A 27,952-nucleotide genomic window follows, 5' to 3' on the forward strand; every position below is an offset into this window, starting at 1 on the left:
CTTTAATTATTCCAACTAGATTGTTAGCCTATTGCAGAAGTAACCTTATCTCGTACAATGCTTAGCAGCACAGTACCAGGCACATGTAACTGTCCAATAGTTTTTAAACACATTTTCATTGGTACGCTGATTCATTCATGCAATGCTACTTAATACATGATCACTGTGCGCCCATCTAATGGGCACCGTGTAATTAGGCTTAGGCACAAGTGGAAGGGAAGATAGATTTTTTGTAGCCTTATTTTCAAAGAGCCACATCAGGAATTATTTTATATATTTCTTATACTACCGGACAGCTTCTGCTTGTCTATATAAATTTCGATCAATTTTGTCAACTTCCTGGGCAGGGAAACCTATTCTCTTTTTTATGCAAGCAGGCTCCAATATGCAATCAAGTGCTAGTGTGTAAGTTATCTAGAACTCCAAATGTACCTTCCCATGGAAAGACTGTCCCGCCTGGAGCTTAGGTTCCCAGGCAAGCCCACAAAAGCCCATATTGTTATATGAATGTTCCATCTATCATCATAAATGGCATCGTCAGTGTGTACACTCTCATCCCAAGTTCCAAATCTGCTTGGCAGGAACTTATCTCCCTCCCAAGTCTTCAACAGTAAAGAAAGGAGGGTTCAGTGGGAATCTCAGTTATCCCCAAGAAAAGGAATTCCAGGAACTGCAGAAGGCAAATGAGGCTTTAGGTTGCAAACTCTCTCTGTCCATGCTTATTACAAAAACATATTCTCTCTCCTCCTGCATATATAAAACTTCAATTTAGCAGAATTTATTTTAGTGAAAGAAATAGCAATCAGAATACTACTGAATATGAAACCTCCTCTTTGGAGATTTGCAGTTTTTTAAATTATTAAGTACAACTCATATGTGGACTATAGGTATGGTTCATATGGAAATATACTTTTATCAGAAGATATGACTATTAAAACTCATAAACAAATATAAAGCCATCAGCAAACATACATATACTAGGGATTCCTAGGAATCTGCACAAAATGTACTGTCAAAAGTCAATTCTGATTGCACTAAGTCCTTAAAAATGTTGCCTTTTTCTTGACCAGATATCTTTTTTGTCCTCTCTCTTCCTCTGTCTCTCCAACTCCCTGTCCTCCGCTACTTAATTCTCACCTTTCCCCTTCATTTCCTTCTCTTCTACCTCACAGCAGGCTCCACGTGAGCCTGTGACATAATTACCATTCTCCCAGGTATTGTGTTTGCTAATGTACCTATGCTATAGATAGTAAAGTACATGGCTAAATTTGTCCCATAATAATTTATTAAACAGTTGTCACACTAATAAATTATTTTTGGTTTTGAGCAATGAGTCAGTTCTTAATTAGTCATTATGAGGGAAGGGAGGGAAGTCAGAATTAACCTGAAGCTTCAAATTCAAATATAATTAATGTCTAAAAGCATTTTAAGTTATGTTGTATTTTATAATTATTTGATGATCTAAAGCAAAAACAATCCTCAAATAACAGCTTTCAGTCAAAGATACCTCCTTTTATTTATAAGAGTTTAATAATATAGTAACCTTAGGCTTTCTTTGAGATCGATTCTAAAAGAGTGAATAACATCATGATCCTCCAGAAAATTGTTTTTGAAGGAAAAAAACATAATTCACCTTTGCCCACCAGCTTGACAGCATAAAGTAGGTATTAACATTTTCGTCTCCAAATTGCTCAGCCACATAGAGTCCCAGAGATCCGTATTTGTCATATATATTTCTCTTTGACAGATCGGTAAGTATTGTGTGGGCGTTGTTGATTTCTTTAAACTTCTCAGCAGCAGCTGGATCATCTGGATTCTTGTCTGGATGGTGTTTCAGGGCCAATTTTCTTTTAAAATTAAAAAGAAGTGAGAAAAAGTGTTATTTGACAAGAATTACAATGATATTTTATCAGGGCACTATTTATTTGTACATCCTTTATACGAGCAAATACTGTTAAATAATGTTTCACGCTAATGTGGATTTGACTAGGCAAGTTTTCATGAAAAGTTGTCTCTTGTTTCTAACACGCAGGCACAATAGTATTGTTTCTCTTCTCACATCCTCAAAGGAATTCTCAGCAGCTGTGCAGTTGTTGAGTCTGAGACATTTTACTGTTGGCAAATAAGTGAAGTTTATTTTTACCTGTGAGCTCATCAGTAGTCCACCCCAACATGCAGAGGTCTTTAAGAGTTCCAGCAACAGGAACAATTTACACCAAAATTCCATTTAGAACTGGAAGAATTTTCCAGAATTAACAAAACTTCCCACCACATATTCTCAAAGTTAAACTCAACTATTGAAAAAAAATTCTAATATATACTTTTGAATAAACATTATGACCCCTTCACAAATCTTCCACAAATCCTAACTCCCTTTGTTTTTTCTGAGCAAATACTGTGACTTCTCTTGTATTCAAATATATGTTTGACTTCTTTTCAAATAGGTCTTTCTACTTCAGATAATCTGTAGAAATTTTTTTTTACTTTCTATTATTTCTTTTTTTTTATTAAGGTAACATTAGTTTATAACATTATACAAATTTCAGGCATACGTCATTATATTTCAATTTCTGGGTAGGCTACATTATGTTTACCACCCAAAGACAAAAGACTGTCCATCACTGCACACACGTGCCCTATCACCTGTTTCGCCCACCTCCCTCCCCCTTTCCCTCTGGTAACCACCAATTAATCTCTGTATCTATGTGTCTGTTGTTGCTGTTTTTATCTTCTAGTTATGAGTGAAATCATAAGGTATTTGACTTTCTCCCTCTGACTTATTTCACTTAGCATAATACCCTCGAGGTCCATCCATGTTGTCAGAAATGGCAATATTTCATCATTTTTTTATAGCTGAGTAGTAGTCCACTGTGTACGTATACCACATCTTCTTTATCCATTCATCTGTTGATGGGCATTTAGTTTGTTTCCAAGTCTTGGCTATTGTGAATCATGCTGCAGTGAACATAGGAGTACATGTATTTTAACACATTTGTGTTTTCAGTTCTTTGGAATAAATATCCAGTAATTTAATTGTGGGTACAAGGCCCTTTCTCCTCTGTGGATCATAAAGCAATTTCTGAAGGGTGTGGCTATATGTTGTATTGCATTGTGTGTGTGTATGTGTGTGTTGGGGGCTGATTTGGAGGTATTCTTTATTCTTCAGTTACAGTCAAGTATAAAAAGGAACCTGTAAAATGGATATAAGAACCGAGCTATGATAGTCAGGCTCTGGCTGGTGGTCATTTCCCTCATTTGCCTCTACAGATGATTTAAACAATGATTAAAGCCACATTCAAAATTAAGTCTGTGGTATTTTTTCCACTTCAAACTCCATTAATTTTATGACTCTCTACCGGAAATTTCACATGGCCTCCCTAGTCTCCCTACTGTGCCCATATAGGTGTATGTAAGAATATACCTTAAGCTTTTGTCTATTATATTAGTTTAGATCAAATTGTTCCATTTTAATGTGCTAATCCATAAGTAGAGCATAAAAGTAAAGTAAACTTTGTAAATCAAACTACATGGTAAACTGAAAAAAATCATACCTATTTTAGGAATTGAAGTATTACCGGTTAGGATGTAGGTGAATAATTAAGCAGCTCAGCATCAGGATGCTTAAAAAAGTACTAAAATATTTAAAAGTATAAATCATGGTGTATAGTCCATTCTAACTCTGAGCTCAGAATAATGAAAATGAATAAAATAATGATGGTTCATTTTAAATTTGTTTAACCAAAACATCTTCATCCTCCTTTTTGAGAGATGTTTAGAGTATCTATAAATTCTTACAGGTGGGACCATTGGAGACATGTTTTTTTACGTGCAGAATTTATGATGAGGTCTTGTGCTAATAGCACAAAATGCCTATTTTGTTGCTTTTTATCATGACAATTTATTGTCATTTTATAATGTTTACTATATGCCAGAACTATTGTAAGCATGTTGTAAATATTAATTCATTAATCTTTACCACATGAGGTGGTATTATAATGATCCAATTTTATAAATAAGGAAATTTAGCCACCAAGAGGTTAAGTAACTTGCCCAATGTTACACAGCTAATAATTAGAGCCACGCTTTAAACACAGGCAATTTGACCCTGAGCACATGCTCTTAACCACCACTATGCTGCCTCCTATATTTAAGTTTAAAAAGTAAGGCACACAGAATGTTAGTAGGCCATGTAAGGACTTTAGTTTTTGGTCTAGGTGACATGGGAAGCCATTGGAACGTTTTGAGAGGAAGAGTGGTGTGACCTGACTTTAGTTTTGGAAGGATCCCTCAGTCTTGGGGAGGACAAAGGCAAAGGCAGGGAGACTGTCTTAGGAGAAGTTCTTGATGCTTCAGACCAGTGTGCTCGTGGAGGATACAGAGAAAAGTGGTTGGAGTCTGGGTGTATTTTGAAGGCTAGCTAATGGATTAGACATGGGGTGGAAAAGAAAAGAGGAATCATGGATGGCACCAAAATTTTAGCCTGAGCAACTGGAAGTTTGGAGTACTATATAATGAGATAGTAAGAAGTTTTGTTGGAAGTAAAGAATGGTTTGCTAGGATTCAGGAGTTCTGTTTTGGACATGTTTGAGATGCTTACTAGACTTCCAAGTGGAGAGATGGAGGTTGACAGATATAAGAGCCTTATGTTCAGATGAGAGTTATTGTGGGAGATGTACGTTTTGGAGTTCTTGGCAGGTAGGTGATGTTTAGAACCATGGAACTGGAAAAGATTCCCAAGAGAGTGGGTCCAAGAGAATTCCAAGGACCGAGCTTTGGGAAGAAGAACCAGCAAAGGAGATAAGAAAGAAAGACCAATGATGCAGAAGGAAAAATCTTGAGAATATGTGGTCTTGGGATCCAGGTAAACAACGTATTTCAAGGAGAGTGGTCATTTATGTCAATTGCCGCTGACAGGTCATGTACGATGAGGACTAAGAACTGACCACCAGGTTAGTGATATGGAAATCTTTGGTGACCTTGACACACACATACGTATAAATACACACACATGCACACAAACACATACACATATACACATAAATACACAAGCACACATATATACATACACACACACACATGCAGACAATTGTATATATATCTGTATATAAGAAAAAGAAAACAGAAAAATAAGGAGAAAAGAAAGGAAAATGGTAGGTTAGAACCACGCTTAACAGTGCTTATAGCCACACATTGGGATTATGGGTGATTCTTTGTCGGTTTTTTTCGCTTGTTATAAAAAATATACATATTACATGTGTGGTTTCTTTCCCTGAGCATTTTAAAGCTCCGACCACAAATTTTGTTCTCTTTTAATAGCTGAAAGTTTAGAGTTTTCTCCCTTAAATGACCCATTGCCAAATGAGAGCAAGGAAAAAAAAAAGAAGCAAGCAAGAAGAAAAGTCCTCAAACGACAATGATGCAATGACTATCATCAAAAAGCCTCAAGTGGATTCTTTAAGCACGTTAATTTTAAGGATACAATATTCCTGGAAATCTCACTCCATGCGCTGAAATACAATTGCAGCACTGTTCCCTACTAGTTCCACAGATCACATCCAGGCCAATCAAATGCAAGGGCTGTTATTTCTGCCTTGAATGAAAGAAATCCCTGGACAATGCCTCTTTATATATATTTTCTTGTTTCTAGGGTTCAATTGTAGACTGATACACACTGTCCAAGACTTAGCCAGAGAAGCCTGGCTTCTTGTCATATTTTAAGCTGCTTGGATCTGTGTCAGCTCACAAGGGCAGATGCACTCAACCATTTATCACAGTCCTCCAACAATGGAGTTGGCAAATTCAGAGGGCTGGAGCAACTCCATTTGCAACAAATCCAATTCCTGGTTGTCAGCAGCATTTTGACTCCTCTTGGCAGATACTTTTGGCTCTGAGGAATCCTCAGGAAATATGGCTAGCAGACGCAGCTGCCAAAATTACACAATTGCTCAAGGAGGTAGTTGATCAATGACCCACTCCCTTGGGAATTGTCTATACAGCAAAAAAAGACATATGGAATTTAGGGTGAAAGGAAGTGCTTGGAGTACATTTAAATGTAATATTCACCTATTCATTTTAAAGATCTTTCTTATAATTTCTCATTTTATGCTTAAAAGTGACATATTATTCAACTAGAATGTGAACCTTTAATTCTAAATCTCTCTATACTCTCATTTACTTGTTGATCTGGTATGGCCATAAATAACACTGGAAATATGCCTCTAATTTCCATTTTGAAATCCAATGACAGCTGTCAAATGAAATGTATAGTGAATCCAGTGAATGGCAGGTAAGATAAACATGGGGTTTATAGTTGTAATTACCTAAGGCCTCTAAGATCTACCTATTTTGAAGCAGTGGAATTCTAAGAATTGTAATGTTCTGCCCAGTTCTCTTCCTCGCCCCATCTAACACTCAGATAAGATCCACCTACTACTCTCTACCAGTCTCTGAGTCACCTAAGACCCGATTCTGACCATGTTATCTCAGCCCTAGACCAAATCCATCTCCATGGGGCTAGAATGTCAGAGGAGACCTTCTTGTTTGGGAAGGCTGGGCTCTGAGCCTCAGGGAACTCAGTACCTCCATGGCATGGGTGTGTCTATAGCTGCCTTTCTCCACTCAACACATTTTCAACTGCTTTCGCCAATAACATCCTGTTACTTCCTGTTTTAAGATTTCCCCATTGCTGTGTACTTTCTGCTAACCTCCCTAAGCCACAGTTTATTGCCCCTCCAAAGTCCCAGAAGAAAGCCACCCGCTGTCTACGACAAAAGAGTAGAAAATGGAGGGTGAAGCAATGATTTCTTCCTATATAGTAGAAAAGTTAAAATTACCTTCATGGCAGAGCCAGCGTCTACTGCAAAGGTAGCAAAAGAAAGCAAATTCTGAGCTAATATTAGATATAGACTATTCTTTCTAGAAAAAATTGGCTATGATGGAAAGGAGACTGGTGGTAGACAGGAAAATGAACTGCTAGAAACCACAGTTTACAGGTGAACACAAACCCTCGATTAATAACCCCTATGTGTATGGCAAGTGTTGGAACTATGGAACCTGATGGTGTGCTATACTACTGGATGTTCGCTGGAACTCCCATGCCCACTTGGACTCAGGCAACACCCAAGGGAAAATATGAGGAACCAATATATGGGTTCAGTGCATGTCTCCCTGACATTTGGTATTGACAGACATTTTGATGTTTGACAATCTGGTGGTTTGTATATATACCCCTTTGTGGTTTAATTTGCATTTTCCCAATTACTAATGAAGCTAATATATATGTCATTTGGAAATCCTCTAAGGGCATATTAGTCTTTTACCAGTTTTTAGTTTGATTTTTAAAATTAATTTGTAGGATTTAAAAAACATACATATTCTGTATATGAATCTTTTGTCAGTTATATGAATTATATATATATTCTCCCTTTCTGGGGCCTTTTTGTTGTTGTTAGTTTCTTTATGGAATCTTTTGATGAATGGAAATTCCTAATTTTAATTTAGTTGAGTTAATCAATCTTTTCCTGAATTCAGGAACATATTGTCCTATAAACTCTATAACTCTAAAATCTTTATAGATTTGCCTTTCACATGAAAGTCAATGGCCCATTTGTAGCTGACTTTTTAATGAGGTGGAAGGTAGGCATCCAATCTCATTTTTAAAATATAGATATCCAACTGTCCTAGCACCATTTATTAAAAATGGTATCCTTTCCCTGTGTTTCTAGGCTATCTGTTCTGTTCCACTGGTCTATTTGACTGTTTCTGGGCCAATAACAGTCTTACACAGATACCTTTAAAATATGTCTCAGTATCTTAAAGAGCAAGCTCTTCCATAATGTTGTTCTTCAAGAGTTCTGTGGATATTCTGGGACCTCTGCATTTCCACATAAATTTTAGAATTAGCTTGTTGGTTTACACACACACACACTCTATTGGGATTTTTATTGCAATTGCATTGACTCTTTAGATTCATTTGGAGATTGACATTTGTACAATATGCCCTCTTCACAATTTGAGACTTGCCTTATGTCTCATTATATGTTCAATTTTTATAAATGTTCCATATGTACTTTAAAGAATATATATTCTATACCTATTGGGTGCTTTGTTATTATATAAGAGCATCATATTTTGTTTGCTAACTTTTTTTGTTCAAATCTTCTATATTCTTAGCCATTTTACTGATCTATCAATCAAGATATGTTAAAATTTCCCACTATGAATATAGGTTTGCATATTTCTTCTTATAGTTCTGTCACCTTTTGCTTTGTATATTTTAGGTCATGCTAAATTCATGACTGTTATATATTCCTTGTGAATTGAACTTTTATTATTATGAAATATACCTCTTTATCTGTAGTAATACTTTTTGTCTTTACTTTGATATTGATAAAGCTACACCAGCTTTCTCTGGGTACACATCTACTAGAACATATTTTTCTTTCCTTTTATTTTCAAATTTTCTGTATCCTTACATATTAGATGTGTCTGTTGTAAGCACCATTTAGTTTTGGGTTTTTTATTCACAACGACAATCTTTTTCCTTTAATTGAAGCATTTAGTTTATGTTTATTTTTAAATATAATTATTGATGCATTTCAGATTAAATCTATTACTTCATTATGTTCTTTTGTCTCATCTAAAATATATTTCCTTTCCTCTCCTTTCTTGCCTTTTTTGTATTGATTCTTTTTCATTATTCTACTTTTTCCTTTATTACTTTGGAAATTAACATTCTTTTATTATTCCTTTTGGGGTTCTCCTAGAGGTTACAGAAACCTTGATTTACCAAAGTCTACTGTCAAGGTACTTTTGTCTTCCTCCAAGACAATATAAAAATCTTAGAACACGGACACTATTACTCTCCTAAGTGTTGTTGGTAGCATGTACTTTAATTCTCTAAATCTCTTAAGCCCTCAAGAATTATTATTTAATACAATTAATATTTAATGATATTTTATACAGTTAGTATTTGTGTACATTTACTCACATATTGTCCAATTTTATTGCCTTTAGTTATTTTCTGCATCTCTGACCATCCATCTTGGATCATTTGCCTTCTGCCTATGAACACCCTTTAGTATCTCTGTTAGTGAAGATCTGCTAATGATTAATTCTTAAAGTTTCTGTTTAGCTTAAAAATGTATTTATTTCACCTTCATTTTTGAAGGGCATTTTCCCTGGATATAGACTTGTAGGCTATCAATTATTTGCTTTCATCACGCTCAAGGTTTCAGTCCATTGTCTTCTGGTTTCCATTATCTCAGTGGAAAAATCTGCTGTAAATCTAATTGTTGTTTTTTGAAGGTAGTCTGTATTTTTTCTCTGGTTGCTCTAAAGGCTTTCCATCTTTGGTTTCAGCAGTTTTTCTGTGATGTGCTTGGCTGTAGATTTCTTTCTTTCTTTTTTGTTTTCGTGAGGAAGATTGGCCCTGAGCTAACATCTATGCCAATCTTCCTCTATTTTATGTGGGATACCACCACAGTGTGGCCTGATAAGCAATGCTAGGTCCACACCCAGGATCCAAACCTGGAAACTCCAGGCTGCCGAAGTGGAGCACACGAACTTAACCACTACGCTACCAGGCTGGCCTCTGTAGATTTCTTTTTATTTATTCTGTTTAGCTTTTACTGGGCTTCTGGTATATACGGATTGATACCATTCATGAACCTGGAAAATTCACATACATTATGTTTTCAAATAGTTTCCCCTTCATTCTCTTTCCACTCACCTTTTCAGACTCCAGTTGCATTTATCTAAGATCTTCTTAATGGATTCTCTATGTATTTTATCTTCTTGCAGTGTTTTCTATCCTTTTGTAATTCTCTCTATTTTCTTCTGGCCTAACTTCCAGTCAGCTCTCTAACCTGTTAAGCCCTATCTTTGAGTTTCTTTAGTTTGGTTGTATTTTTTGAGTTGTAAAATTTATCTGTTCATTTAAAAAATCTGAAATGCCCCTTTTCATAATTTTCAATTCTCTGTGAAAATTCTCAATCTTTTATTTTACCTTCTTGATCATAGTTATTTTAAAATCTGTTTCTGATAATTCTAATACCTGAGGTTTTCCATGGTTCTGTTTCTAGTGGCTCATTTCTGCCAATTCTTGTTCATGTTGTCTTGACTTCAGCGCTTGATTATCTCTGTGTGCCAGATACTGTATTTTACAAAATTTTAAAGAGTGTGACATATAGGAAAGTCTTTAAGAGAGTAAATCCTAAGAGTTCTCTTCACAAGGAGAAAATTTTTTCTTTCTTTCCCTTATATTGTATATGAGATGATGGATGTTAGCTGAACCAACTGTGATAATCTTTTCACAATATATGTAAATCAAACCATCACACTGTATACCTTAAACGTATACAGTGATATATGTTGATTATTTCTCAATAACACTAAAAGAAAAACTTTTAAAGAAATAATCAGAGGACGAAGAAGATATTATCTTATACCAGAGAGCATTTTTATTTCCTACTTTTAGTGTCTGGAGGCACTTGCAAAACTGAGATCATCTTAATCCAATATTAGGGACTGAGATTTTCTCAGACACTCAGATGGCTCAAAGTTCAGTTACAGTCCATACAACACTGGTGTTTCCATTATTTATTGCTGTGTAACAAGCTACAGTAAAATTTCATAGCTTAAAACAACACACTTTTTATTTATTTGCCTACAATGTTGCAATTGGGTAGGGTTTGGTGGGGATAGTTTTTCTCTGCTCTGTTTGGCTTTGGCTGGGATACCTCAGTCGGAGCTGTGGGATCTGTTTCCAAGATAGCTTCACTGACCTACTGGTAAGCTGGTGCTGGCTGTGGCTGGGAGCTCAGCCAGGGCTGTTGTCTAGGGACTCTGTTCTCCTCCTTATGGCTTCTCCACATGGCTAGGTGAGGTGCCTCACAGCATGATAGTCTCAGGGTAATTATATTTCTTAAGTAGTGGCCAGCTTAAACCAGCTTGCAAAAGCAGAAGCTTCTAGACTTTTTTAATGTTTAGGCACATTACTTTTGCCACATTCTATTGGTTAAATTAGGTCAGAGAACCAGCCCAGATTCAAGAGGACTACACAAGGACATGAATACCAGGGAAGATGATTTATGGAAGACCACCAAAGTAATTGTCAGTCACAGATGGTTTACTGCCCTTTCTCCTTGGGTGAAGCACTTCAGAGTCTAAATAGAATTGCAGGATTCCCATTCTTGTTGGACCAGGGTCCAAGTTTTTACCCCCTTCTGTAGAGTCCTGCTCATCCTCTCAGCTTCTCTTTTCCCATATCATGACCTAGTTGGTAGTAATTCTCTTTTTTTTTTTATTGAGTTAATGATAGGTTACAATCTTGCGAAATTTCAGTTGTACATTAATGTTTGTCATTCGTGTTGTAGGTACACCACTTCACCCTTTGTGCCCACCCCCCACCTCACCTTTCCTCTGGTATCCACTAAACTGTTCTTAGTCCATAATTTTAAATTCCTCATATGAGTGGAGTCATACACAGATTATCCTTCTCTAGCTGGCTTATTTCACTTAACATAATTCCCTCAAGATCCATCCATGTTATTGCAAATGGAATGATTTTGTTCTGTTTTACAGCTGAGTAGTATTCCATTGTATATATGTACCACATCTTCTCTATCCATTCGTCTGTTGATGGGCACTTAGGTTGCTTCCATGTCTTGGCTATTGTAAATAATGCTGCAATGAACATTGGGGTGCATAGGACTTTTGGGATTGCTGACTTCAAGCTCTTTGGATAAATACCCAGTAGTGGGATGGCTGGATTGTATGGTAGTTCTATTTTTAATTTTTTGAGGAATCTCCATACTGTTTTCCATAGTGGCTGCACCAGTTTGCATTCCCACCAGCAATGTATGAGGGTTCTAGTTGGTAGTAATTCTTTACTCCCAAATGCTTTTAAGATGTATATATAAAATATAGTTTTCTTTCAGTTTTTTTAGTTGTTCTTAGCAAAAGGGAAAACTGGTACAAATTACCTGATTCAGGTAATTTGAAACTCCTGATTCAGAAGCCCCTGGTTATCTTTTATGTTTATGTTTTCTTCTTTCAGGTAATGATAATTCCACAAAAGGCTTTATACCGCTTTTATATAAATAAGCCAAAGATCACCTCTGTTTATTGACCCATATGTTGTTTATTTCTTTGCTGCAGGCTGAGACCCATTGACTCAAAAGCCGACTGGTACCAAACTCAAACTTTTGCATATTCCATTATTTTGAAAATAGCCCAAACAAGCAGATTGTTAACCATTTAGAGCCTGTCTGCTTTATATACTTGTAAGACTTCACCCCACACTTGCTGGCCATTGATAAGATGGGCTTGCAGTTATAAGAATCTAAGCTACTCAAAATGGATTAAAGACTTGGATGTAAGACCCAAAACCATGAAACTTCTAGAAGAAAACATAGGCAGTACGCTCTTTGACATTGGTCTTAGCAGCATGTTTTCAAGTACCATGTCTGACCAGACAAGGGAAACAAAAGAAAAAAATCAACAAATGGGACTACATCAAACTAAAAAGCTTCTGCACAGCAAAGGAAACCATCAGCAAAATGAAAAGACAGCCTAACAATTGGGAGAAGATATTTGTAAACAATATATCAGGTAAGGGGTTAATATCCAAAATATACAAAGAACTCATGCAGCTTAACAACAAAAAAACCAACAACCCAATTAAAAAATGGGCAAAAGATCTGAACAGAGATTTCTCCAAAGAAGATATACAGATGGCCAATAGGCATATGAAAAGATGCTCAACATCATTAGCTATCAGGGAAATGCAAATCAAAACTACAATGAGGTATCACCTCACTCCGGTCAGAATGGCTATAATTAACAAGACAGGAAACAACAAATGTTGGAGAGGATGTGGAGAGATGGGAACACTTGTACACTGCTAGTGGGAGTACAAACTGGTGCAGTCACTATGGAAAGCAGTATGGAGTATCCTCAGAAAATTAAGAATAGATCCAGCTATCCCATTGCTGGGTGTTTATCCAAAGAACTTGATAACGCAAAGGCATAAAGATCCCTGCACCCCTATGTTCATTGCAGCATTATACACAATAGCTAAGACTTGGAAGCAACGTAGGTGCCCATCAAGGAACAAACGGATAAAGAAGATGTGGTATTTATACACGATGGACTACTACCCAGCCATAAGAAATGATGAAATCTGACCATTTGTGACAACATGGATGGACCTTGAGGGTATTATGCTGAGTGAAATAAGTCAGAGGGAGAAAGTCAAATACCATATGATCTCGTTCATAAGTAGAAGATAAAAACAATGACAAACAAACACACAGCAATGGAGAATGGATTGATGGTTACCATGGGGGAAGGTGGGGGAGGGCAAAAGGGGTGACTAATCACATGTGAGGGGATGGACTATAATTAGTTTTTGGGTGGTGAACATGATGTAATCTACACAGAATTAGAAATATACTATGATGTACATCTGAAAGCAATATGTTATAATCCAATGTTACTGCAGTTAAATAAATAAATAAAGTTAAATTTAAAAACAAAAAGACAAAAAAAGAATCTAAGCTGCTATGGCCCTTTGGAGTTCTCTGACTCAAAGACTCCCCACTATGCTCCTGAGTGACATCACCTAGACACGTAAGCCCCCTTCCCAACCCCTCCCTCCCCTGGAAGTTCCCTTGCCCTCCTCCCCTTCTGAGGGTGGCCTCAAGCCTCTGAATGGTCTCATGCTATCAGGGACATCCCCCGTCATGCAATCCTGTTCAAGAACCACCCAGTAAAGCTTCTTGTGTGTTACTGGCTCTCATGGTCATATCTTTTTCTTTGATCAGCCCCCAAATCTCTCAAACCCCCTATAACCATTTCATACATTTGTAGACAGTACAGTTTCCTTCTCCACAAGAAGCTTTAATACAATATGCTGCTGAGAGAAAGCTGGAATGAGAGTGTTAGTGGGGCTCAAGGAAGCAGGAGCCACTGGGCCAGGATCAGTAGAGTCAAGGGATAGAATAGCAAGGTCAGGGCACCATTTGGCTTCAAACTGCAAATGGTGATTCCAATACTACCCCTGCTGTGTAATTATTTCTGAAATACCTGCTAACATAGTGTATGACTTACATACTTTGACCACCAAGGCCTTACCTAGAGCCCTCCAAAGGCCACGTTACACAGCCCTATGATTTCCTCACGTTTACAGATGGAATATCTTAGCAGCTCACCACAGCAGTTGTTAGGATGTTCTCTAGTCTTTTGAGATCCACAGTCACATTTGTGATCCAAGATAGATTGCGCGAGATAACAACAGGAACCATAAATGATGATCTGTTTCAGAGAACTGGTCTTTTCCCTCATGTAGAACTACATCGAGGGTCAGTGCTGACCTCTAGTGGCAGTTGAGACCGATACCACTGTCCTTCAATGATGCCTTGGCAAATAGTCTTCCCCAATTTTTACAAGAATGTCTAATAATGACTTCATGAGGTATTATGCTTGAGTATTTTTTTAGTGTGAGAGTTGAAAATACCTAAACTTTTGAAAATTTCAAATGCCAATTCACAGAGCTTTCTTTTAGATAGTTTTCTGGTCGCTACAATGATTTTCTATGGCTAATTTTAAGAGCCAGCTCTTTACCCTCCCTAGTAAGGTAGAATAGACTAGAATATTTGTGCAAACACAGTAGATAAAATGTGTCCAATATTAGAAGTATTTGTCTACACCAATCATAAAAGTACTACTGTAGGGAATGAGGACCTGAAGTTCTGACACCAGTAGGCCACTGACAGCCTTCAGCAGGCCACTAAGATCTTTGCGTGCTATATTTTAATCCTTTTCCCCCTCAGCCCACAGCTCACCCAGAATCTGAGAGCTGCATACAAGTCAAGATCTCTGTATCTGGCTCAGGTTCCCAACAAAAGTTTCTGGGCCTCTAACCTGATTACATTTCCTGGGGGAAAATGTTGCATTCTTGTTTTTTTAGAGCCAGCAATCTTCACTGAACTTTGAACTCCAAGGTGGAATAAGACTGGGATGTAGGACAAATGGCTATATAAACCTTGTCACCTACTTCCAACAGCATCTCCCACCACTGGTTCTAGCCAAAGCTCTCAGCAGGCACTTGCTCTTGGTAGGCCGTCCTCCTGCTGCTCCCAGCTCAAGTTCTCAAGACAGTGAATCATGTCAAAGCTACAAGCAGCTCCCGGTAATTTCCAGTGGCAGGCCTGGCTGGTAGCTCTTGTAGGGCTCCCAGTGTCTCTAGTCCTCAGTGCAAAACCATATAGCATAACCCCCGATACGTCTTTGTGTTAAGTGCTCACTTTCTTATTCTCCCCAAACCCATTTTTTTTCTCTAGACTCACTTTTTAAATCTACCAGGACCTGTTCTTCCAGACTGTCAGTCTCACTGACTTAACTTTCTTAACTACTCAGTCTGAACCTCATGGTCATGCACATGAGTGCTACTCAAACCAACTCATTCGATTCCTTAAATGTCCTGATTTCCTGCCTTACCCCCAAGGAGATGACTCTAGCCATCCACTGCTTCCACTTCCTTTTCTGGGATGACCAGCGTTGCTGGAGAAGATTGCAAAACCATGCAAACGGGCCAGTAAAGGCACACAACTTCCCACCTCAGCTGGTGTTCTGTGCTGCTTGCCAACCCTTTCATTTGACCTCAGTAAGTTCCCTCTCAGTCTCCTGTGGGAGATGTTCAAGCTTTTACCACTTCTCCTTGATTCTTCTTCATCACTTCCTCAGCCCTCATTTCCTACTTCAAAAGGGGTAAAAAGGTCATTAGAAAGAAAAGACTACTTCACACCCTTTTACTTCACACCCTTTTACTTCTATACATCTGTATAATTGTATGCATCTTTCCCTCTTCCTTTTATTTGGAGGAAAGAAGAACTTCTCCTCTTTAAGATTAACCTTGCCAGTGTGTTCTAGAATCTATTTTTCTGTGCACCTTCCTGAATCTTGGCCCATCAGTCATTGATCCCTACCCCCAACTCCAATGTCTTCAATAATGTCTCCATTAGCTCCTTCTCCTGAGCGAGCAAATGTGCCTGTCATGTTTTTTAAAAAGGAAACTATTTTTTGTCCTTGCCTCCCCTTCATACTGTTAGAATGTTAATTATCTCCTCCTTCCCTTCCCCGTAAAACTTCATCAAAGCATAGTTTACACAAAAAGGTTGCATCCTCAGTGCCCATTCACTCTTCGACCAAGTGTGATCTGCCTTCTACTTCCAGCTCTCCACTGAACTTGCTCTCCGTTCCATGACATCCTAAGTGAAAAATCCAACGGCCTATTTTCAGCCCTCGTTCTATTTGACCTTTTGGCAAGTTTTGTTGACCACCGCTTCTCTTCCCTTGGCATCTGGGATGTCTTCCTGATTCTTCCCCTAGCCTGGCTTGGAGGCTAGGCAAGGTAATGCAGACATTTGTGGGTCCCTTGGGGCCAAGGTTGGCAGAAGGAGTATGCTTTCTCCAAAGTGATCAGTGTACCAAAAGCAAGTGAGTATTCAAACCTCTTGTAAGGACAGGAGAGACAAAGAACTGGAAAGCCAGGAACAAGAACTTGAAAATAGAGCGGATACATCAGAAACAGGGTTTCATTTACTCCCTACAAACAAGAGGAGGGAACTTTCTCATAAAGGGACCAAGAACAGAGTAGACAATCTGACTGTGTTGCTACAGTCATCTATGCTTGTCATTTCTCCTCTGCCCTCCAGTTAAATCAGTGGTTTTCAACATCTGGTGCTAAGAATCATCCCTGAAGGGGTGTTGTATTTAAAAACTCACTTATCATGGCTCTACTCTTCGAGGTTCTAATTCTGTAGGATTGGGGCATCCGCATGTTTGCAAAAGCTGCACAGTTGATTTGGCTGTGCACCAAAGGCTAAGAACCGTTGGTTTGGAAGTTTTGCTGTTATTCCATTTGAAACATGATTCTTTCTTTCCTTTTCCTTCTTTCCCTTCCTTCCGTCCTCCCTCCCTCCTTCTCTTTCTTTATTTTTTTGTGGTAAAAAACACAACATAAAATTTACCGTCGTAACCATTTTTAAAGGTAGTCTTCAGTAGCATTAACTATATTCACGTTCAACAGATCTCTAGAACTTTTTTACCTTGCAAAACTATACCCTATATCTATTGGACAACTTCCATTTCCTCCTCCCCTCACCCCCTAGAAACCACAATTCTGCTTTATTTCTATGAGTTTGACTACCTTAGATAGAAATTTGGGCTTTTTGTTTTGTTTTTTGGGTTTTTTTTCAAATGTATTCCTGAATTGCTAGCTTTAAACCTACTTAATGTTTTTTAACAACTTTGCTGGAATGCTACTATACTATTAATTATTTTATTTTTTCCCCCTATGGTAAATAGTTAAACACATCAAGCAATATTTATGACAAAGCAGTGTACACAGACAACACCGTGTTATGGCAATTTGATCTCTATAAAGACATATAAAATTTTTCTTCTGTTTTTCTATTTTTTTAATTTTTTCCCTAGGACTTATTTATTTTGTAACTGGAAGTTTGTACCTTTTGATCACCTTCACTGATTTCCACCCACCCACCGCTGCCTCTGGCAACCAGCAATCTATTCTCTGTTCCTGCAAGTTAGGTTTTGTTCTTTTAGATTCCACATCTAAGTGAGATCATAAGATATTTGTCTTTCTGTGTCTCACTTATTTGACTTAGCATAATGCCCTCGAGGTCCATCCACGTTGTCACAAATGACAGGTTTTCCTTCTTTTTAGATGGCCAAATAATATTTCATTGTATATATATATACCACATTTTCTTTATCCATTCATCCATCAATGGTCACTTATGTTGTTTCCATATCTTGTTTATTGTACATAATGATGCAATGAACATGGAAGTGCATATATCTGTTTGAGTTAGTGTTTTTGTTTCCTTTGGAGAAATACCCAGAAGTGGATTTGCTGGATCATACGGTAGTTCTATTTTTAATTTTTTGGGGAACCTTTACACTGTTTCCATAGTAGCTGCACCAGTTTACATTCCCACCCACAGTACACAAAGCATTCCCTTTTCTCTACATCCTCACAACATGTCTTATTTTTTGTCTTTTTGATAATAGCCATTCTAACAGGTATGAGGTGATATCTCATTGTGGTTTTGGTTTCCATTTCCCTGATGATTAGAGATGTTGAGCACCTTTTCATGTAGCTGTTGGCCATCTGTATATCTCCTTTGGAGAAATGTCTGTTCAGATCCTCTGCCCATATTTTGATCAAATTCTTTGTTTTTTTTGCTTTAAGTTGTATGGGTTCTTTATATATTTTGAATATTAATTCCTTATCAGATATATGATTTGCACAGATTTTCTCCCAGTAGGTTGCCTTTTCATTTTGTTGATAGTTTGCTTTGCTGTGCAGAAGCTTTTTAGTTTTATGTAGTCTCACTTGTTTATTTTTGCTTTAGTTGCCTTTGCTTTTGGTGTCAATTCCAAAAAAGCCATCACTAAGACCGATGTCAAGGAGCTTACCACCTGTATTTTCCTCTACAATTTTTATGATTTCAGGTCTTATGTTTAAATCTTTAATCCATTTAGAGTTGATTTTTGTGTCTGGTGCAAGATAGTGGTCCAGGTTCATTCTTTTGCATGTGGCTGTCTAGTTTTCTCAACATTATTTGTTGAAGAGACTGTCCTTTTCCCATTGTATATTTTGGCTCCTTCATTGTAAATTAATTGACTATACAAGTGTGGGTTTATTTCTGGGCTCTCCATTCTGTTCCATCAATCTATATGTTTGTTTTTATGCAAATATCGTATTTTTTAAAAAATTTCCTGTGGTCCAGAAAAGGCGTTTCTAATTTACACAGTAGTGTTTCTTTTTTTTTTTTTTAAAGATTGGCACCTAGGCTAACAACTGTTGCCAATCTTCCTTTTTTTTTTTAAGGATTGGCACCTGGGCTAACAACTGTTGCCAACCTTATTTTTTTTTTTCCTGCTTTATTTCTCAAACCCCCCCGGTACATAGTTGTATATCTTAGTTGCAGGTCCTTCTAGTTGTGGGATGCGGGACGCCGCCTCAACGTGGCCTGACGAGTGGTGCCATGTCCGCGCCCAGGATCCAAACCCTGGGCCTCCGCAGTGGAGCGTGCGAACTTAACCACTCGGCCGCAGAGCCGGCCCGAGTATTGTTTTGATAATAGGGTTTGAAGTCAGGGAGCATGAAGCCTTCAACTATGTTCTTCTCTCTCAGGATTGCTTTGGCTTTTTGGAACTTTTGTGGTTTCGTCAAAATTTTAGGATTCTTTGTTCTATTTCTGTGAAAAATGCTATTGGAGTCTTGATAGAGATTACATTGAACATATAGATTGCTTTGGGCAATATGGACATTTTTACAATATTAATTTTTCCAATCCATGAGCATGGAATATCTTTCCATTTATTTTCATCTTCTTCAATTTCTTTCATCAACGTCTTATAGTTTTCAGTGTACAGACCATTCACCTCCTTAGTTAGATTTATTCCTAGATATTTTATCCTTTTTGATGCAACTGTAAATGGGACTTTTCCTAATTTCTCTTTCTGATAGTTCATTGTTAATGTATAGAAATGTATAGTGTTTGGAAAACAGATTTTTGATTATTCATTTTGTATCCTGCATCTTTACTGAATTTATTAGTTCTAACAGTTTTTTTGGTGGAGTCTTTAGGGTTTTCTATATATAAAATCATGTCATCTGCAAATAGTGATGATTTTATTTCTTCCTTTCCAATTTAGATGCCTTTTATTTCTTTTTCTTGCCTAATTTCTCTGGCTAGGACTTCCAATACTGTGTTGAAAAAAGTGGCAGGGGTGCTCATCCTTATCTTGTTCCTGATTTTAGAGGAAAAGTTTTCAGCTTTTCACTGTTGAGTATGATATCAGCTGTTGGCTTCTCATATTTGGTCTTTATTATGTTCAGGTACATTCCCTCTATCCTCACTTTGTTGAGAGATTTTATCATAAGTGGCTATTGAATTTTGTCAAATGCTTTTTCTGCATCTATTGAGATGATCATATGATTTTTATTATTTCCTTGAATTTGGTTAGTTTTATGTTTGCATTCAAGATTTATCTTCAGATTTATGTTTGTAACATAAAGCTATTTTAACCTAATATTGGGAATTCATGAGACTTGTTTTCTCTTCTGTAGGGTCCAATGACATGTTACTCAAATCTGAAACACATTGATCCACTTCCCTACAAAAGTCTAAGCTTCTCAACATGGTTACAAAATTCCCGCAATCATACCCATGGCTACCTTTTGTCTCATGTCCTTCACTCACAGCTTGCATATTATGCTCTGGCATGACCACATTATTGGTAGATTTTTTTTACTTTTTATTGAGATTATGATACTTCACAACCTTGTGAAGTTTCGGTTGTACATTGTTGTCAGTGATGTTGTAGGTGCACCACTTCACCCTTTGTGCCCACCCCCCACCTCCCCTTTCCCCTGGTAACCACCAATTAGTTCTCTTTGTCTACATGTTTAACTTCTACCTATGAGTGGAGTCATACAGAGTTCATCTTTCTCTATCTGGCTTATTTCACTTAACATAATATCCTCAAGGACCATCCATGTTGTTGTGAATGGGACGATTTTATCCTTTTTAATGGCTGAGTAGTATTCCATTATATATATACCATACCTTCTTTATCTAATCATCAGTTGATGGGCACTTAGGTTCCTTCCACATCTTGGCTATTGTAAATAATGCTGCAATGTACATAGGGGTGCATGGGACTTTTGGAATTGCTGATTTGAAGTTCTTTGGATACGTACCCAGTAGTGGGATGGCTGGGTCATACGGTATTTCAATTTTTAATTTTTTGAAAAATCTCCAAACTTTTCCATAGTGGCTGCACCAGTTTGCATTCCCACCAACAGTGTATGAGGGTTCCTTTTTCTCCACAACCTCTCCAACATTTGTCACTTTTTGTTTTGGCTATTTTTGCCATTCTTACAGGTATAAGGTGATATCTTAGTGTAGTTTTGATTTGCATTTCCCTGATGATTACTGGTAGTTTTTCAAACACATCCCATGGCTTTTGCTCCCTATCTTTGCTTGGTCTATCCCCTCTGTCTGGCATGCCTATCCTTGCTAACCTTACATTCTTTCCCTAACTTCCACAGTTTGGTTTTTTTGCCCAGCTATTCATCTTTACTCATGATCAAATAGTCATCTTAAAACATAAAGTTCTATGGGAGAACTTACCCTGAACCTTGTGTCTTCTCTCATGGTGCTTTCTTCTATCTTTGTATCTGGATTGTACTGTATTATCTGTTTTATACCTTCCTAAATGAAGACGTATTTTATTCCTTATTGCAGCCCCAAGCTTAGCATAAGGCTGCCACAAAGTCAATACTCATGAAATATTTTGAATGAATGAATAGATAAATGGACTAGGAAAACCTCACATCATGATGTTTCTATCTACATCCTCAGTTCCCTTTTGAGAGATCCTGAAGAGGAAAAAAATCATGTCTTTTGCTCAAGGGGAGCTTTCACATTCCCTAGATTCTAGACTTGTCTGAACTGAACTAGCAAAATCTCCAATGAGCTTCCATCTTTTCCCCACTCCAAAGAGAGTAATAGGAGTATCTATTTAGGTCTAGTCTTGGACATCTTATAGTTTCCCCTGCTACAGAATGATAACACTGACTCTAGCTGACAATCTACAATTCTTTGAACTGTATGCCCTACTCAGGAATAATAAGGTAAATGATGGTCATTGAGCAGCATTTTTATATGAATGGCTTTTTAAATTGTGTGAATATTCTAATCTAGGAAGTCTGCTCAATTTGTTTTAAGACCATGATCCGAAACAAACATGCATCTAACAAATTTTCAATAGTTTTTTTAAATTGAGATAAAATATACATGTAAAAAATTATTTATATTACATGAATTTTATCTGTTTTGACCATTTAAAAGTATACAATTCAGGGGTTTTTAGTATATTCACAGTGTTCTGCAAACATCATATTTTTTTTCTTTTTTCTTCTTCTCCCCAAAGCTCCCCCCCACCCCCGCAATCCTAGTACATAGTTGTATATTCTAGTTGTAGGTCCTTCTGGTTCTGTTATGTGGGATGCCGCCTCAACATGGCTTGATGAGCGGTGCTAGGTCTGTGCCCAGGATCCAAACTGGTGAAACCCTGGGTTTCTGAAGCAGAGTGTGCAAACTTAACCACTCAGCCTCGGGCCCAGCCCTGAAACATCACAATTTAATTCCAGATTATTTTCATTACCCTAAAAATAAAAGCTCTGTGCTTCCTAATTCCCAATCTACTTTCTGTCTCTATGGATTTACTCTATGGACAGTTCATACGAATGGAATCATACAGTATGTGGTCTTCTGTGTCTGGCTTCTTCTATTTAGCATGTTTCCAAGGTTCATCCATGTCATAACGAGTAAGAGTACTTTATTTCTTTTTGCAGTTGAATAATATTCCATTATATGAATGTACCATATTTTGTTTATTGATTCATCAGTTTATTGACATTTGAGTTGTTTCCACTTTTTAGCTATTATGAATAATGCTGATATGAATACTCATGACAGGTTTGTGTGAACATATGTTTTCAATTCTCTTGAGAATATACCTAGGTGAAGAATTGTTGGGTCATACGTAACTCTATCTTTAACTTTCTAAGAAACCACTAGACATTTTCACTGTGGATGCAGCATTTTACATTCCCACTAGAAATGTATGAGAGGTCCAATTTCTCCATATCCTTCCCAACATTTTTTTTATGGTAGTCAACCTACTAAAAGTGAAGTTGTATCTTATTGTGGTTTTGATGTACATTTTCCTGATGACTAATGTTGATTTTTTTCAAGTGATAATTGGCCACTTGTATATCTTCTTTAGAAAAATGTCTATTCAAACTCTGCCCATTTTCTTCCATTCTGTAAGTTGTCTTTTTACATTCCTGATAGTGTCCTTTGTTGCACAAAAGTTTTTAATTTTGATGAAGTTCAATGTATGTATTTTTTCTTTTGTTGCTTGTGTTTTTCTGTCACATTTAAGAAATGATTGCTTAATACAAGGTCATGAAGACTTACACCTATGTTTCCTTTTGAGTTCTATAGTTTTAATTCTCACATTTAGGTCTTTAATCCATTTTGAGTAAATTTTGTATATGGGGTGAGGTAGGGGTCCAAATTCATTCTTTTGCATGTGGATATCCACTTGTCCTAGCACCATTTGTTGAAAAGACTTTTCGTTCTCTCCTTGGATGGTCTTGGCTGCTTTGTTGAGAATCACTTGACCATAGATGTATGAGTTAATTTCTGGACTCTTAATTCTATTCCATTTTTCTATATGTCTTTCTTTTTTTTTCTTTTTCTTCTTCTTCTTTCTTTTTTTTTCTGCTTTTTTTTTTCTCCCCAAATCCCCCCAGCACATAGTTGTATATTTTTAGTTGTGTGTCCTTCTACTTGTGGCATGTGGGATGTTGCCTCAACATTAGCCTCATGATTTCTAATGAGAAATCAGCTGTAATCTTATTGAGGATCCCTTATATGTGATATATTCTTTCTTGCTGTTTTCAATATATTCTTTGGCTCTGAACAGAATATATGTGTCTCTGAGGATTTTCTTGAATTTATCCTACTTGGAGTTCATGGAACCTCTTGGATGTGTAGATTAATATTTGTCATCAAATTTGGGAAGTTTCAGCCATTATTTCTTCAAATATTCTTTCTGCCCTTTTCTCGCTCTTTCCCTTCTCCTATGGGACACCTATTATGTATATGTTGATGTGCACGATGGTATAGGCAGGCCTCTTAGACTCTGTTCATTTTTCTTCATTTTTTTAATCTCTTTGTAACTCATTCTGTATAATCTCAATTGACTTATTTTTAATTTTACTGATTCTTTCTTCTGCCTGCTCAAATCTCCTATTCAGCCCTTCTAGTGAAATTTTCATTTCAGTTATTGTACTTTTGATCTCCAGAATCTCTATTTTGGTTCTTTATATAATTTCTATTTTTTGATTCATATACTGCATTTGGTGAAACATCATTTACATCTTTTCTTTTAGTTCTTTAGATATAGTTTCCTTCAGGCTCTGAACGTATTTAGCTTATTTAGTCTTTGTCCAATATGTCCAAATTTGGAGCTTCTTAAGGAACAGTTTCTATCGCTTTTTCCCCCTCTATACAGGCCTTACTTTATTTTTTCTTTGCATGCTTAATTTTTTTAACTGGACATTTTGAATATTACAATTTGGCAACTCTACAAATTCTCCCCTTTCCCATGGTCTTTGGTTGTTGCTTGTTGTAATTATTGTGTTTAGTAACTTTTCGGACCTAATTTTGTAAATTCTGTATTCATAATCATGTGTGGCTCCGAAGTCTCTGTTCCATTAGCTTAAAGGTCAGTTAAGGATTAGACAGAGATTTTCTTACATATCTGGAAACCAAAATCTCCCAGTCTTTGCAGATGGGTTCTATGTGTGTTAGGGCACACCTTCAACACCCAGCCAGGCGGTTTACAATTCTGCTTTAGCCTTCACTTCCTGCTTGTACAGGTCTTCAAGGTCAGCCTGAAGTGACAGCTTACAGCTTTCTCAGGTCTTTTCTGAGCATGCACACAGCCCTGAGCATGTGAATAGCTTCTAGATTTCCAAGAATATGTCAAAGCTTTTCAAAGTCCTTCTTCCCCAACGCATCTTATTCCCCAGCCTTTCCTCCCAAGTGTTTTTAGTGAGTCTACTGTTGCCCCAACTGTTATCCATTACCTCAAGCAGCAATGACTAAAAAATTTGCCAAGAAATGTTTTCAACAAATGCGCCCCCCCTTCCTTTCATAGAAGCTTTAGCACTGGATAAATTTTGATTTAGGTGAGATAAAGAAAGCCCTTGGAGCAGATCTTCCAAGGAGTCATCAGAGAGATGAACCAATGACCATTATTTGCAAATGAGGCCTTTTCTGCTCCCTCTGGTACAGTAATGGTACTGATACTGGGAATGCAGGCAGTTGTTTTCAAGGTTACCACTGAGCTGAGGAGTAGGGTAGGACTAGGGCAACTTAAAATGCCATGAAGTTCATTGTTCTCAACAAGGTTTAATTTAAAAAAACAACTGCACTCCAATTGCCACAAGATTTTGGCTAGTCTCAGGTTCTGAAAAGGTTGATTCTGACAGTTGTTTTCAGATTTTTAGTTGCTTTTATGGAGAAGCAGACTTTTAGAGTTCCTTACTCCTCCATTTTCACTGACATCATCACCTATTAATACTTTTAATTTCTACACCAATTTCAGTAAAATGTGTTAAAGTTTATAGAAAACATATCCCTTTGAGAGTATATTTAAATTATTTATGTTTTTCTTTCGAGAATACTGACAGACATAGAGCAGACTTAAGGAACATTTTGGTACCTAATAGATGTAACAATTTTCAATGAGATCAAACAGTGTTGTACCTTCATACTCTTGCTTTTAAATTTATATTTACATAATTTCTTTCAATTACTGTATTACATTATTTGACTTGCCCATCGCTAAAGCACCTAGGAAAACAAGCATTGCCCTTTCTCACTGCTTTATTCGTTAGTGCTTTTATGCATGCATTTATTCACCAATTATTTATTAAGCCCCTAGTCCATCAAGCATAGCTATAGGTGCAGGATATGTGGCAGGTAACATATGTTAAATGATGCCATGATTTTATTTTATCAACAGATGACTTGGGAAGCAGTTGAACTTAATTAACAGTATTGCCAGAAAGAGGTACATTATATTATGTTAGGACCTATAAGGACTGCTTTGTAGATCTTACTCTTTTAGCCATCAGATGTATAGAATCTTACTAGCAAATACCAAAAGCTACTTCTACCCAGGACAAGGACAGACATCACATTAGCTGGGATGTGCAGTCATCCCCTGGTGTGCTGATAGTGGACCCATTTCCCCACACCGTTTGAAACTTTAGTCTCTGTGCTCATTTTGGATGCCTCTCCCTACTTCTGTCTTTAAATGCCAACTTGCCTAAGAACCCTAAATTTCATCTACAGCCTCCTTCTCAGACATTGACCTTTACTCCATCCTTCAGTATGTCCCCTCACTCAGATTCTGGTCTTTGAATCCTTTAGATTCATGGTAGCTGTTCTAAAATTAGAGATGTCACGGTTAAGAGCAGTGAGCTCTGGAGTACAGCAACTGAAGTGCCAGTATTAACCCCACTAGTTACTGCTGTGTGACTTTGGACAGCTGCTTAATCTACCTTTCAAAGCCTCAGTTTCCTCAAGTGTAAAACAAAGATGATAATAACACCTACAGTACAGAGATGTGAGAATTAAATAGAGTAATGAATACAAATCACTGAGCATAGTGCCTGGCACATAGTAAGCATTCCATATATGTTGGTTATTTTTATTCTTGTTCTTAATGACTTATTGTGGCTTTTGGACTTGTGCTTCTGGCCTTTCTTTGATTACCCTCAATATTAATTAGTGTAAACTGTACTAAAATTAAGACTGCATTCATTTTCTTGGGGAAGATTTCTCTAATCCCTAGTCCAGATCAGTTGTCTTTGTTATATACTCTCATGGAACCATAATTTTTCCTCCAGAGAGCTTTATCTCATCAGTAATTATATACTCATTTTGGTCATCATTTGATTAATATCTGTCTTCTCCACTACACCTCAAGTTACATGAGATCAGTGACCATGGTTTCCTTGTAATTGTATCCCCAGAATCTAGCATAATGCCTGGGACAAGAATGAATGATAGAATGAAGTATTTGCTTTCATTTAAATGATTAATATGAATCTTATGTTCAAGTTAGTCTATTCCACTCCCACCACAGTCTCCCATGTTTTGCTTGCCTTCCAGTATGTATCTTTTAAACCTTAGAAAATCTAACTCTTTATAAGGTAAGCTCTTTAAATGGTACAAACTGTGTGTTTAGATATAGATGTAGTTACACATATATAGAAAAAAATATATATTCATCTCTCACAGTATAATATAAATAAGTATCCAATACTAAATAGGTATTGAGTGAATGAGTGAGTGAAAAAAAATCATTGATCGTAATGATTCTAGTGTCCAGGGAAGAATGAAGTTGAATCTGCATGAAAAACTAAGAGGATCAAGTGGCAGATTTGCATGAGAGAAGGGAAGTTATGTCTCTAACCTGGTAGATAACCATGACATAGCCTCATATACTCTTCTTTTTAGTGGAAGGTTTTAGAATTCAGGAAGCAAATTAGTGCTTGATAGAGATTAATTTCAATTTATCTTGTGAGCTTGAATCATCACTTTGCCTTGTAAATATTTACAATTCTTCTATTAGCTATGCATTCCCCTGACATTTACACTTTATTCATAAGCAGCTTCTGTTATGACCTGTAATTGCTAATAAAGATGGGTAAAAGCACCACAGATTGGGGTTGCCACAGATCACTATGGAAATGACACTCTTTCCTGCTCCTTGTGAAAACAGCATTTGCCTCACTTTGGTCTACACTGAGGCAACTCACCTCTTCAGATGGAAGATGATTTCCAGAAAGTTCCATGCAAACTTGAATGAAATAGAAAAATCAATTGAGTCCCTCTGCCTCGTGAACCAGGATATTCGGTCTCTTGTCAACAAGGAGAAATTAAGCTCATCCGTGAGGCATAGAGCCAGCCCTGGTGGTCTAGTGGTTAAGATTCAGCACTCTCACCACTGCAGCCCGGGTTCATTTCCCAGTCAAGGAACCACATCACCTGTCTGTTGTTTTTCATACTGTGGTGGCTGTGTGTTGCTGTGATGCTGCTGTGCCACCAGCAGGGTCACCCATGGGAGACAGATTTCAGTGGAGCTTCCAGACTAAAACAGGCTAGGAAGAAGGACATGGCCACCTACTTCCTCAACAACTGGCCACGAAAACCATATGAATAGCAGCAGAGCACTGTAAAGTGTAGGTGAGAGGTATAAGGTG

At 37.2% G+C, this 27,952-nt stretch overlaps 1 protein-coding gene across 5 annotated transcripts in view; it reads right to left on the minus strand.

The window, feature by feature from the left end:
- DNAJC5B (DnaJ heat shock protein family (Hsp40) member C5 beta) overlaps positions 1 to 27,952 on the minus strand; it is an 88,751-nt gene that overhangs the window by 19,179 nt on the left and 41,620 nt on the right. For all 5 annotated transcript variants that reach the window (XM_008522490.2, XM_008522489.2, XM_070631571.1 and 2 more), the window contains one exon: positions 1,634 to 1,847. In XM_008522490.2, the coding sequence (XP_008520712.1) occupies positions 1,634 to 1,847 (214 nt within the window). The remainder of the gene's footprint in view (positions 1 to 1,633; positions 1,848 to 27,952) is intronic.

Source organism: Equus przewalskii, chromosome 8, assembly GCF_037783145.1.
Source record: "Equus przewalskii isolate Varuska chromosome 8, EquPr2, whole genome shotgun sequence".
In the NCBI taxonomy this organism is placed as follows: domain Eukaryota; kingdom Metazoa; phylum Chordata; class Mammalia; order Perissodactyla; family Equidae; genus Equus; species Equus przewalskii.